We start from the raw sequence: 13,280 nt of genomic DNA, 5'->3' as shown, positions 1-13,280 counted from the left end.
GCTCCTTACCATCTCTGAACCTAGGCTGTGAGAAAGTAAAAATGATAATTACACTGTGATATCTCTGTAAGACACAGACAAGCCCAAGAGAAGACCAACAGGTAACACAATCTCTCCCAGGGCCATGCTACAGGTCCAAAATGACCAAGGCTCCATCCCGAGCCCCTTCATCTCTCTTGCCTCCTAAATGCAGGCGGCTGAGACAGCCACTCACGCACCTCCCTCCACCTCCTGTGTGTGGGAGCGTCCTCTCCAGAGCTAGGCTCCACTTCCCACGGCCTCTCGTTAGGGTCATTCACTCCACACCATGCACACGTTCCCACGCACTTCTCCACCCCTCCTCTTCCCGAGACCCTCAGGGTTCCCTGCTGCAGCACGTCGGTCAACCTACCCTGTTTGCTAGAGATGCGTTCCTGGTGGCCGTCACCAGGTGGGCAGTAGTAGTTTATCTATAAACTAGCTATATCCAGGGTCACTTTGAGGCTTAAATGAAATGTTATCACGTAAAATGCCAAGCATGTGCCGGATAAACAGCAAGTACACGACAAACATCAGCTTCTCTCCCCGTGAGCTCAAAATCAAGCTGGACGTGCAACTGTGTTTTTTTTAATCATCTACCTAGTTCTTCACTATCAAGAATCCACAACCCTGCAAAACACAACTAAGAGCCAGAAAATAAGCCCCTCAAGTAAAAAGAACTCTAAGCAACAAAACAGACATGATCAAGTCTGTGAAATAAACATCATGCACTTAACCATAGGGAAACTCCTGAAGTCCCTATTCAGACACCATTTGCTCATTTTTATTTTAATAAACTTTGAAAATCTGGTTTCCACACCCAGAGCAAATGAGAACAAGCAACTGTAAATACTTAGACAGGAACCGGGAGGCATACTGACCACAGAAAAATACAATTGCTCAACAAGGCAGGAGACAGGAAACCTATAATTATCAAACACAAGAACGTACAATGTTCAGAAATCTTAAGTTGTCTTGAGGAATGGCTTCTAAATTTTTTTGACTGAACATCCCAACTATAAAAATATTTGAGCATATACCTCCAATATATGTACATTCGCTTATAAAACACATATTTGATGTATATTATAAAACATATATAAAAACAGAAATTAAAAGATTAAAATATCATTTTAATATTTTAACTATTTAAAATATTAATGTTTTAATATTGTAACCACTAAAAATACTATTACTGTTAACATATTTCAGCAAGAAGTTGTTCAACAGACTGAAAATATCTAATCATGTTTCCAAAATGTTCTTTCCATAACATTAGTGTCTTCTGAAAAGTAGGTACTTTCTCACTTATCGGTTAAAATGTCAATTTTGCCTTGAAGACACAACCTAGAATTTGTTGTCTCAAAAATATCTGTTAGGTAGTATACTATTGATAGCTTCTTGTCATCATGGAAAATGTAAGTATCTAGAATATTCGTCCTCTGTAAAATAAAAATGTGTAACTCAGCTTTGAGTTCTACAGCTCTTTTAAATACTTTGACAGTGAACCGCCACTCCCCATCTCAATACAAAGTACTACAGATTCTTTTAAAGTGCATTTTTAAAAGTAACTATGTTAACAGACTATAACAGAAAAACTGCAAAACTTGGAGAAATTCATGGCACTGCTGTTGGCCTCTACATTATATAATTCTCACGTCTTCCCTCAGCAAACCACACTCATCCAGATATGGACCGAGAAAAGCCTCAGAGCCAAATCATATATTAATATAAAAGTTCAATTCTCTCCCCCTTTTGGAGCATGAATTAAACAGACAGACATCCTAATATTTTTATTCTCACATCTCAGTTGACGCCTCATGGAACTCTGTAAATTACTGAAGTAGTGAGAGGCATCTACATTAGGAACTGGCGGCGGGGGCGGCGGGCGGGATGACTGTAGTTTTCAGAATGATACTTCGTTGCAAAGAAGTACTCAACGGATGCTCTGGATGCTCGCTTAACTGAAACAACGATATTTAAATGATGGCTCTAAGTCACCCAAAATAAGTTAAATTATGCATAGCATATTGCGATTAATATGATAGTAATCCAAAATTGTCAGATTGAGAGATTTCCAAAAACAACTTTCATGTATCCAGAAAATTTACTGGTTCAGAATGACTTAGTCCAGTTACAATGAATTCTAGTCACTTTCAATTTAGGAGACTGAAGTGTATACATTTATTGTTCCATATTATGAAACCTAATAGAGCCATCAGTACTTTACTCACTGATTTGAATAACTTTAAGCCTTAAAAATATATTTTTCATAATCAAAGTAGTAATGGAAGCAGAAATCAGACTTCATATTTAACACCATTGTTATCAGCAGTGGTGGGGAACAGTATTTACTTTTCCCATACATAACAGAGAGAGTACTGCTTCATGAGTCAAGAAAATCATTCAAGTTTTAAACATCTATTCTGTTTTAGAAAGTACTAGAGATAGAATAAATGTGACACGTGTGCATATAAATTTGACAATGTATAAGAAGAATCTCAGGTATTCTGACAAAGTGATTCACAGGAAGAAAAGATCACTGAGTTAGAATGAACTAAGACCTGTTTTCACGGGAGAGGGACCTGAGGAGGATTCAGAGCTAGGAAGGAAAAAGTATTCAAAGCTGAGGTAATTAATTTGTTATTTGCGTTAATAAAAATGTTTAATTCAGAACACCAAATATATGACGTATTCAAGTAAAACAATTTAGAGAGACTTTCTGTTAGAGAGATGTAATTTAAGCTGTTCATCAAGTCACACACTCATATATGGAAGTGGTACTTATCTATTCTTTAGTTTCATAAATTCTCCCAAATTATACTTGAAATAAGAGCTCTAGCAAGAGAAAGAAAAATTAAAAGGAGCTGTAAGAGAAACCTGAGGCACTAGATCGCCATCTACTCTTTTTTCAAAGTTAACAATTTCTACCATCTGGACCTTTCTCTAGCATGACATTTCCTCCTAGTATACCCTACACCTGTCATTTTATTTTAACTTGGAAAAGTGATAAAAGTTCACTTTCAAAAGAAATTTATTTTAGTAATTTCCTGTCCACCAGAGGGCTCCAATATTTCTTCCACAAATGGGAGAGAGAAAACATTATGATGAAACTATACATTAAGCACTGAAAAAAACTCAACTTATCATTATCTTATCTAACCCTAGATGAAAAAAAATGTTACATTTGTTACAATTTCTACACTAATGGTTTTAAAAGACACAAATTTTAACTGTTTAATCACCTAAAATGTTTCAAAAACCAAAACTGCTTTGCCATTACTCTCACGATAATTGTCAGTTTCTCTTACGTAGAGTTTTCAGTTTTACAACTATCACGAAGTACAATTTTAGTCCAAAGCTCTAAATAGCGGCGCAAATGTTTTATATAACACTTTTATAAATACAATTTATTTCTTGATAACTCTCTCAATCCAGAAAATACAATTAGTACCTTAATTCCCCAGCCTTTGGCCTGATTACTAACAGAAAGAGTAAACATTACCCTTCAGAAAATCTACAGTCATTAACATTATTTGTGCTACAATTATTAACAGTGAACACTGCCCCATCGTGAACTATGATTTGGGCTGAGAGAAATAAAATAAAGGAAATGAATCATTTAAATACAATATATGATAATGATATTCTGCTCAGGTATTTTCAGATTTTTTTCATAAGTAAATTATCACACTGGAATGGTGGCAAATCTTTTAATTCGAACTCAATCACTCAGCAAAAGAGAATTTTTAATGTAAATACATTTATATTATTTATAAAACATATTTACTTAATGTTAACTGGAAAAGTACCAACTGCAAGGTATTTTTTAATGAGTATAGCAAATCCAGTCACTAGGAGTGCCATGCCCTCTCCAAAAAGACTGACTCGTTAAATTTGGATTATTAAAAAGTAGACTCCTTATGGTGAATACAATGTATTGGCTGTTTAAAAGTAAATTTTAAATGCGAGTTAAATTTACAAACCAAAAAGATGCTAAAAAATCGATTTTAAAGTTAGTCACAAACATTGCCATAAGACTTTACCAAAAACATCAACTGATTTGGCAGTGACTGTAGCTCGACAGCAAATTAGCTCTAATGAAAACATGACAGGGGTTTTAACTGCATGTCCCAAATAGGATTTTTTGGCACCACTGACAAGGACCATCAACAGAGAAAAGAGAACATTTGTTTCTAAATAGCACATACTAGCTGTCACCATTTAGAAACTTGAAAATTTTACTGCACCTAGCAAAAATGTATGTATTCATACCTACAAGAGCAGGTATCCTTATCAGCTTGGAGACCTGCTGCAAAGGAAATGCCAGTTTGTAGAAAGAGGTGGGGGTGGGGAGGCTGGGCTTTTCAAGATTGAGAGCGGTAGCATTGTTCTCACTTTAAATCACGAAGGTAAATGCAAACTAATTGTCATTACTGATATTCAGAGTTTAACAACAGGAAGCACAGAAAGAGTTTAACAATAATTAACAACTTCTAACCGACATCTATCATGGTATAGTTCAAAAAGTTGAAGATTCTAGGAGCATGTCAAATGAAGGCACTTCTTAAGCAAAAATGTGATGTAAGTAATAGCAAATGAAGGTTTAAAAGGCTTTTCAACATAGGGGAAAAACCTCAAAACCTCCAACCAGCTGAACAGCTAGAAAATGAGACATAAATACTCAGAACAGACTCATCCGAATTGTACTTTAGACACACTCTGAAAGAGCATCATCGGGGCATTATAAGTTTATTACATAATACTGCTTTGCCCTTGTATATCACCTTTAATCGAGGGATCTCAAAGCACCACAAAATCATTAAGGCCTTAAAATACGGTTTAAAGCAGAAATAGTTACGTTCCGTAACTGCGGCTATTCATAAAACCTCACTGCTTGCCTGGCCCCTGCTCTGAATGCTAGCTTCCAAACCTCCTCTCTGACTTGGAAAGTATTCTCCAAATCACTTCAATTTGTGACCGATGCCACGCATACCCCAGCTTTTCTTCATTGCCGGGCCTACAGAAAGCAGCAGCGCTGTTTTGATGACACAAATCTATTTCATTCTTACTCTGTGACAGAATACCTAGTGAACATATCTTGCAGTGTGCAGGATGATATAAAATGGAGGCTTTACAGAGAGCGAATCTTTGCCGGAGGTGATGAGCCGAGCACTTATCCCACGGGAAGGAGCATTTTCCAGCTCACTCCTGAGACCTCGCCAGGGGACCCAGGAGCTGGGGTAGAGGGAACCCCGGCCCTCTGCCCTTAGGTGGCCAGGAGACTAGTCTCCTGTGTGCAGACCAGGAGAGAAGGGGACGCTGAAAGGACAACGCACGGGTTGTAAGACTCGGGAATGAGTGTGAGGCTGCCGTGTGGCCACCCAGGAGACCGAACGTTGTGGTTCCTTTGCATTTAAATAGCACATTAAATGGGAAATCCGATATAGGCAAAATGTCTGTAAACCAAGGTCAAAACACGCCCCTTAGAGACATTTAATTTTTAAAGTCTGTAAATGAGGTTTGCTCCTACAGAAACATCTGACATTCTAAAATGAGATTAGCGAAGTTCAATTTTGTTTTTTTCACTGAAATACAAGAACACGCGAACGTTAACGCGATGTAGGGTGAGCATAACCACGTTAACACCAATTCTCCCCTAAACGGGATTGTTCATCTTCTTGTTAGTTGCATTGTGTGTGTCCCTAGGACTGCAAAGTGTAATTTCACACTCACACGAACCCACCTCCCAGCACTGGAAGCCTACACGGTTTCTACTGCTAGTCAACACACTCACAACACAACCCCAGCCTTTATAAACAAAAAGAAAAGCGTCAATAAAAAGTACTTTTTGTTTCAATCTCTCAACACTCAAGGATCCAGGTTCGATAATGTGTTTTCTTACTTTTAAAAGTCCGATGATATAATACATACTACCGATACTGGGTACCAGAAGTCCTGGAATATTCACAAAAACTACCCATATACGATCAGCTTACACTTGTGAAAAATCCGAAACATCTTAATATTTGTCTGTTTCCATACTAGATCACCCAGACATTTCAAAAACCTCACAGCAAATTCTCGTGGGCTTTCTCTTGAAGAGATTATAGGGCCTTGTTCTTGCAAAGGCATTTGTTTAAATGAGTGTAGATGCTAAAGAATCTACAAGTTTGTACCGAGCGCATTAATGATCTCGCCGGCGTCGGAACAGGATTCCCGTTTTCCTATCTACCTCTGCATGTGGCAGGGACACCTGTGCTCGCCTCTGCTCACTGTCACCGACGTTTTCTGAAGCTTTAACATACAAGTGTTGAGAGGCTTTCAGCAAAGAGAGATCTTCTCCACTTGCTACATTTTCCCGACTTCTCCATTGTCTTTCATGATTTAAAAAACACGACCAAAAAAGCAAAACCCATACTAAAAGCAGTACTTTCTACAAAGGGGAAAACAGAACCTCTAACTTCTCCAAATCTCCAAGCACCGAGGCTTTTAAACAGTCGGCCCCCTCTCCCGCCCCGCAAAACCTGCACCCTTTCTGATGAAATAAGATTGGAAACCACAATTAAATCAAAGCGGGGGGTCGGGGGGAGGTGTCGCAACTTATCCTTCACTCACCATATCCGCCGGGACATTACTGGACATCTTGCCGATGGAGACAGACCCAGATGCTCACGCCAAAAAAAAAAGGAAAACAAAACAAAACAAGCAAACAAAAAGGAGCAGAAGAAGTGCTCAAGCCACCGAAATCAACGTGAACGAGCTCGGTTCGCTCGCGCTGTGCTTTCCAGACGCGCGGGGGCTCCGGAGCCCGAGGCTCGGCGCCGGGAGGGGCGATGCCCGCGGGCCGGGGCGGAGGGCACTCCGGGCGGGCGGCGGCGGCAGCCGGGTCGCCGTCGTCGTCGTCGTCGCCGTCAGCAGCAGCAGCAGCAGCGCCGGGTGGACCGAGGCGAGTGACACGCGGGCACGGGGCGGTGCGAGGGGGTTAAATGCGCCTTCCCCCGGGCCGGCCGGCGGTGATTCACACCTGCGCCCGCGTCAGGTCCTCAGGAGGCGGCGGGAGAATGCCGCGGCGACGACGTGCGCAGATGACTCTGCGGCTACACACAGGCGCGCGGCGCGGGGACACGGGGACACGGCGCAGCTCGCGCGGCTGGGGCCGGGGCCGGGCCGCCCGGGGCCGCGCTCAAGGGCATCCAAGTCGGCGGGCGGCGGCCGGGCCCGGGGCGGCGCGGGGCGCAGGGCGCGGGCGGACGGGCTCAGGCCGCGGGCGCCTGCGGGCCGCAGCGGCTCTCGGCGCGGATCGTCTCCGGCGCCTCCGCGCTCCGCCCCGGCCGCCACCCCCGCCGCCCCGCCCCGCCCCGGCCGCGCGAGCCGCCCGCGACGCCGACCCGGCGGCCCCCGGAAGAGGCCGGGCCTCCCGCCCCTGCGCACGGCCCGGCTTCCTCTCAGCGCGCGCTCCCCGCCTCCGCCGCCTCGCAGCCCCCGGCGCCGCAGCCGCGTCCCGTCATCGCCCCTCAGGCCAACATGGCGGCAGCCTGAGCGTGAGCCGGGAGCACGGTGGGGGAGAGGTCGCCCCCCTCGAAGCCGTGACCGGCCCCGCGCTCCCACCCACCTCCGTAGCGCGTCACTACGGAGACCACCCCGGAGCATCACGGGAACTGTAGTCTTCGCGCCCGACTCCGAAGCCACGCCCCTCCTAGCAACAGTTGCTAGGAAAGGAAAGCTCGCTTTGGCCAAACGGCCACAGTTAAGTGGGATGCGGCGAATTATCTGGGGAAAATAACGGTGCGCAGAGAAATTCCCTTATGCGCGATATACACGCAGAGTTAAAACACGCTTCGCTTCCAAGCAGAATCCTTCATTTTGGTGACCGCGCGCTCTCCGCATCCTGCAATCTCAAAGCAGTTTGCATGATGAGTTCGTCTACGTCTCCGCTACATTACATTTGGAAGATCAGAAGCGATCATTGATTTCCGATAAGGTCGTACAAGTTCAACAGGAACACGGATCTTATTAGGCAGGGAGAGTGTTTGAACACGCGTTTCCTGAAGGCCCCGGGCCACAAAGCTGCATTCTAGTCAATCGAAATTTCCAAAAACTGTGTTAGATACAATAGTGTATCATGCCAAATCTACATCAGGAAATAGCTACTACAAACTCCTCCGTGATTTACCAGTTTACCAGGCCAGCCATTAAATTCTATTTAACTCAAAATGTAATTGAAAACCTCTATACCTGCAGTGATTAGCAAATGGCACAAAATAACACCATTAGTGGCAGACAGATGAAGTCTGTGTACCCCAGATTTAGGAACAAAATGCAGAAAACACAAATCTCTATCCGAATCCCTATTCATAGCTCTCTCAGTTCTTTGGCAGAGTATTTTAAGAATGGCAGTCTCAATAACACACCTGTATAAAATGCCAGGGGATTTAGTCTGAAAGCCACCTCTTCAAACTACAGCTATGTGACTTCATGTATAAGACAGTCTTGCCTACCTTCCAGGGGTAAAGTAGGATGAGTTCATGCATAGGAAATGGATCACTTTGTGAACAATAATGCAGCACTTGGTGTGAAATGTTGCTACTCATTCATTCAGCAAACAACTGTGCCAGGCACTAAGTAGCATCAGCAGCTTAAAAATGAATAATCCAGGCACTGTCCACAGGGTACTCGCTCTCTGGGAGCCTGTCATTGCCCACATCAGTCTGTCCACTCAGGGTTGTCTCATCAAGATGGAAACTCATACTACATGGAGAATGCCTGCTTCCTGAGTGGCCTGTTGGATTCCAAGCCCTCCTAGGAACTATGTCATCCTGCGGTGAGTTAGGGTGCTAACCGGGAGATGGAAGACAGATCGGATCCCCAGAGAAACCAATGGACAGAGGGGAAAAGGCCCAAATCTCACCACTAAGAGGCCTCAGGACTTTGTCTAGACGCTTCTGAGTCCATAGCTACATGATTTGCCATGGCCTTGGTACGTGGTTGCTCATTCTTCATGTTTAGCCACCAGGTATCCCCCTCCCCAGTCCAATGAGCTCACAAGAATATTGGAACACATTTTGAAGGTTCTCACTCACAAAGTCAGTCCCTCATCCTGACTGTCATCCAACGACTTTCCTAGCTGAGGTGCTACAGGGCTCACATGCTATTGTAGGTAGGAAGGCAAAAAGCGTAAGATGGCGGGACTCATGCAAGAGTCAACTCACACCTCTTCTGCTGGAAGGGTGTAACGACCACCATAGCCAACTTGTGACCTTGGCTTTCTGACTCATGACTTTGCTGTTGGCCGCATGTTACCCCTGCCTGCAAAAGACTCCATATTTCAAAGGTAAAGTCACTGTACCTAGCTGTGTTTCTGATCGCTCTTCTAAGACAAGCTGAGACGTTATTGTCAACCAAACTCCTTGTAACTCTTAGTCACAGAGTTAAGAACAATTACAGAACACAGATGCCGAAGCTCTTCTCCCCTCTCTTGACTCTCTGCTTCCAGACTCAGTCAGGTGACGTGGGAGGCAGGACAAAGAGGCCAGTTGTCCACAGTGGAGGAAGGTAGCATCTTCTTGATCCCATTAATCTATCGGCAGCATCAATTTGAAGGAAGCGAGCGACACAGCATTTTTGTATCAGGAAAAATAACTTCACGGGAAATCAAAGGGCCTGGCTCCGTCACGAATCAGCTGTGCGACCTTTGCCAAGAACACTGTCTCGCCAAGCCTCCATTCCCTTATCTAAGGCGGTTGAACTGAGTCTCCACGGTCTTTGAGTGTCTAGTCCCAGAAGACTAGCATGTGACACCCACGGCCTGTTAAAAATATCTCCCCCCGAGTGACTGCTCATGTATAAGGGGTTTTTTTTTGAGGGGGAAGGGTGACGAAAGTGTCCTAAAATTAGATTATGGCAGTGGTTGCACAACTCTGTAAATATACTAAAAACCATTGAATTGTACACCTTAAAGAGGGGAATTTATTCTTTTACTTTAAAAATGATGGTAAAATACACGTAATATACAATTTACCATCTTAAACGTTTTTAGGTGCACGATTCAATGGCATGGTCAAGAAAGAAGCACGTGAGTCCAGACTGAGACTAGAAGCCAAGGGGTGCAGGGCAGGGAGGTGGCTGGAGCTCTGAGGGCTGCGTGGGAGCAGGGCAGGGGAGAAAAACTGGAAGCCATTCACCAAAGGCTTTGCAATTTTGGTTAAGCGGTTTGCACTGAGTCTGACAACGAATGGGAGCCACCGAAAGATTTTAAACTGGGGAATGTCACGATAAGATTTGTTTTTGTAGAAAGGTGGAAAAAGTCCTCTGAACTCCAAAAGTATCTTCTGTCTGCATCAGAGGGGTTAGTTGGCCAATATGTGACTTCTTGGACTCAGATTCTTTAAAAATTCTTTAGAGGTCTTGGAGATGATTGAACCCCAGCTCTTCATTTTACAGATCAGGAAGCTAACAGTTTACGAGGCTTGTGCCACTCCTTCCCTTCCCTAGCAACTAAGTATGACAGAAACTGGAGGAGGACTTTTACTGCATAATATATACACAATCCAGTATGTATTTTTTTTCTTTTATTTCTAAAGGAAAGAGTAATATCAATAGTATACAAATTCTGGAAACTAGAAAAACGATTTTTGTTTTTTGTATATGTTCTTCCAGGTTTTCTATGCACATGATTACACATATTCGTGGCATACCTGCATTTTTCTTTTAACTGTTAAACCAAAATTCATTTTTTAAACATTAAAAATGCGCATATTTACCAAAGGCTACTTGATCTTCTAGTCTTCGTTTTTCAAGGCTGCATACTATTCCACGGCAGCAATGTCCTACGATTCATGCTATCATTTTCATTTGAAGGACGTGAAGATTGTTTTCAATCGTACACTCTTGGCACATATAAATCTTTCTGTACTTTGAATTCCTTGTTTAGGCCAGAGTCCAGAAACTGTTGTCACTCAGCCAGTCTGTGAGCATTCCCGTGGCCCTTGACCTGCATGGGCAAGTTATATTCCAAAAGGGCTTCTCTGCTTAGAATGCTCCCTCTTAATGAGAGTACCAACTTAACCACCCCATCCCCAGCCCTTATATATATCTATAGCTGTATCTACGTGTTTCTAATATATACACATACGCTTGATCCAGCAGCAGTGCACATCCCATGATCTCGAATCTTTTCTCTTCCAAGTAACGATACCATCCAAGTAAAAACAAGTGTTTGCTATGCAAACACAACTTCAACAACTCACCCACACCCATATCCAACATACATATGCACACTCACTCCAACCAGATAGGAAACCCCTCATGTGTAGAAATTTTAGAGCTCTTAACTGCCTGCGTAGACTCATTTTTTAGGTTTCAAAAACCCTGCATTTTGCATTTTGATGATTTCTACCAGATTCAGTCTTTTTCTGTGCATAAGAAATACACATTTTTCAAGAGTTGGGAGTTTGTGCTAGACTCACTGTTGTGACCTCGGAGTTTTAAGTGTCTTCGCATCCCCAAGAGCTTAACATAGTCAATAAATAACACCCAAGAAACCTTGTCAATCAAGTGCATTGAAATGATGACCCTTTTAGATTCTCTCTCCAGGTCTGTGATTCTGTAAAATCAAGGATTACCTCTTACCCTTATCTTCAGACCTACAGGTGTGTCTCATGAGCACAGAAATGATACCCTAGGCTTAGCTCAGTTGCTCTTCCGTGATCAGAGAATATGCCAACAGGAAAGAAGACAATTTCTTGTGTGGAGACTGGAGATCACCTTTGAAAAAACAGGAGTTACATGTTTTAATGGCAACACGATTTCAGCAATTTTTTGCAAACATTCAACCATGTTAGTTGTGTGGTTTAAATTCATGGGCCACAAGAGAAGTAAATCTTGTGTTTTGGTTTCTTGCTGATGTCTCAGATGCTTCGCTCCCTGACCCGACCTCGCGTCTGCCCACACTGTCGAATCAGCCAATGCTCAAGCTGGAAGAGATCTTGGAGATGACGTCATCGCTATCTTTTTGGACAAATGAGGAACTAGAAACATCTTGAGAAACAGCTACATTTTCTCTGTAATTTTCAAATGTCCTTGAGAACGAGTTTCCTCTAAGAGGTTCCGAGAAATCAAAAGACAGAATGGTTCCTAGTGGCCAATACATAAGTATTGAATCATTACATGATTTTATGTTACGTCATGACAGATACTCTAAATTAGTATAAAATATGTTATCAAACTGGTATCCTAAAACACAATCAGCATGTTTGGTTTTCATTGTCATAGAAATTGGCCTGCCATCATAGGTGCAATAAAAAAAAATTTTTTTTGAATGCCAAATGTAATCAAATTCAATCAAATGAAATAAAATCCTCTATAAGCATCAGATTCCCATCAGCCAAGGCAAGAAAACTCTCCTTAATACTGATCTGGTGGCACAAATTGTAAGTTCTGTTTCCTCTACCCGAATACCAATGCCATAGTCATTATTTGACACTACTTTTTTGATTGATTGATTGACTGATCGATCCATAATTATTCCACACTGTTCAAATTGTGTTTTTCTCTTTGCCATGGGAGATAGCAGCACTGTCTATCAATAAACATGTTCCACATTATATTAACATTCAAGAGAGCAGAATAAAGAATCAGGAGAGATTTCTCCAAAGTCTGTGTTTGCTCTTGACGGCTTCCAATGTGTCTTGTTGACAGGGAGGTCACCACGGTTGGAGAATGACCTCTGTCCCTGTTGATTCAGTTCTTGAGGCAGGCCGTCCTGGGCAGCTGCCCATCTGGCTGAATTTCACCACCCCGTTCCCTAAGCTGAGCAATCCCGTTAGGGCATGACCCCTCCAGCACGCCCATTAGAGGCCTCACGGGGAAGCCCACCTACCTGGCTTCGGGAAAGGAACTTAAATCGTTAGATTATAGTGAGAGATAGGTGAGAATAACATATTGGTTATGAGTGTGGGCCCTGGATTGAAATCCTGGCTCTGCCATTTACTAGATGTGTAAATTTAGGGAATTACTCAGTTTTTTCATTTACAAAGAGAGCGAGAGAGAGAGACAGACAGACAGAAAAATAATCTAAAAGGCAAAAAATGCAAACACTTAGAATATTACATTAAAATATATAAATTGAAAACAACTGTTTCTAGCACGTCGTAAGCTGTCAATAATAAGCTCCTACTACTGTTATCATAATGAAATGGGTGGGATACAGTGCCGGACGCTCTAAGTGTTCATGGCATAGATTTGTCTCACCCTGTTTTCCC

General features: G+C 42.8%; 1 protein-coding gene and 1 long non-coding RNA gene across 2 annotated transcripts in view; one reads left to right on the top strand and one right to left on the bottom strand.

The window, feature by feature from the left end:
* The window catches only part of UBL3 (ubiquitin like 3), a 54,778-nt gene extending 47,554 nt beyond the window's left edge, over positions 1 to 7,224 (bottom strand). The window contains exon 1 of the mRNA XM_039862580.1: positions 6,637 to 7,224. Within this exon, the coding sequence (XP_039718514.1) occupies positions 6,637 to 6,663 (27 nt within the window). The 5' untranslated portion in view covers positions 6,664 to 7,224. The remainder of the gene's footprint in view (positions 1 to 6,636) is intronic.
* Positions 7,225 to 7,360: 136 nt separating this feature from the next.
* Positions 7,361 to 12,673, top strand: LOC120602369 (uncharacterized). Its single transcript, XR_005652729.1, has 2 exons — positions 7,361 to 9,352; positions 11,932 to 12,673. It is a non-coding gene; the product is annotated as an uncharacterized LOC120602369 (long non-coding RNA).
* The last annotated feature ends 607 nt before the right edge of the window (positions 12,674 to 13,280 follow it).

This window comes from Pteropus medius, unplaced genomic scaffold, assembly GCF_902729225.1.
Source record: "Pteropus medius unplaced genomic scaffold, Ma_sr-lr_union100, whole genome shotgun sequence".
Classification (NCBI taxonomy): domain Eukaryota; kingdom Metazoa; phylum Chordata; class Mammalia; order Chiroptera; family Pteropodidae; genus Pteropus; species Pteropus medius.
The sequence above is the reverse complement of the archived record's forward strand: the minus strand, read 5'-3'. Positions and strand labels throughout refer to the sequence as shown.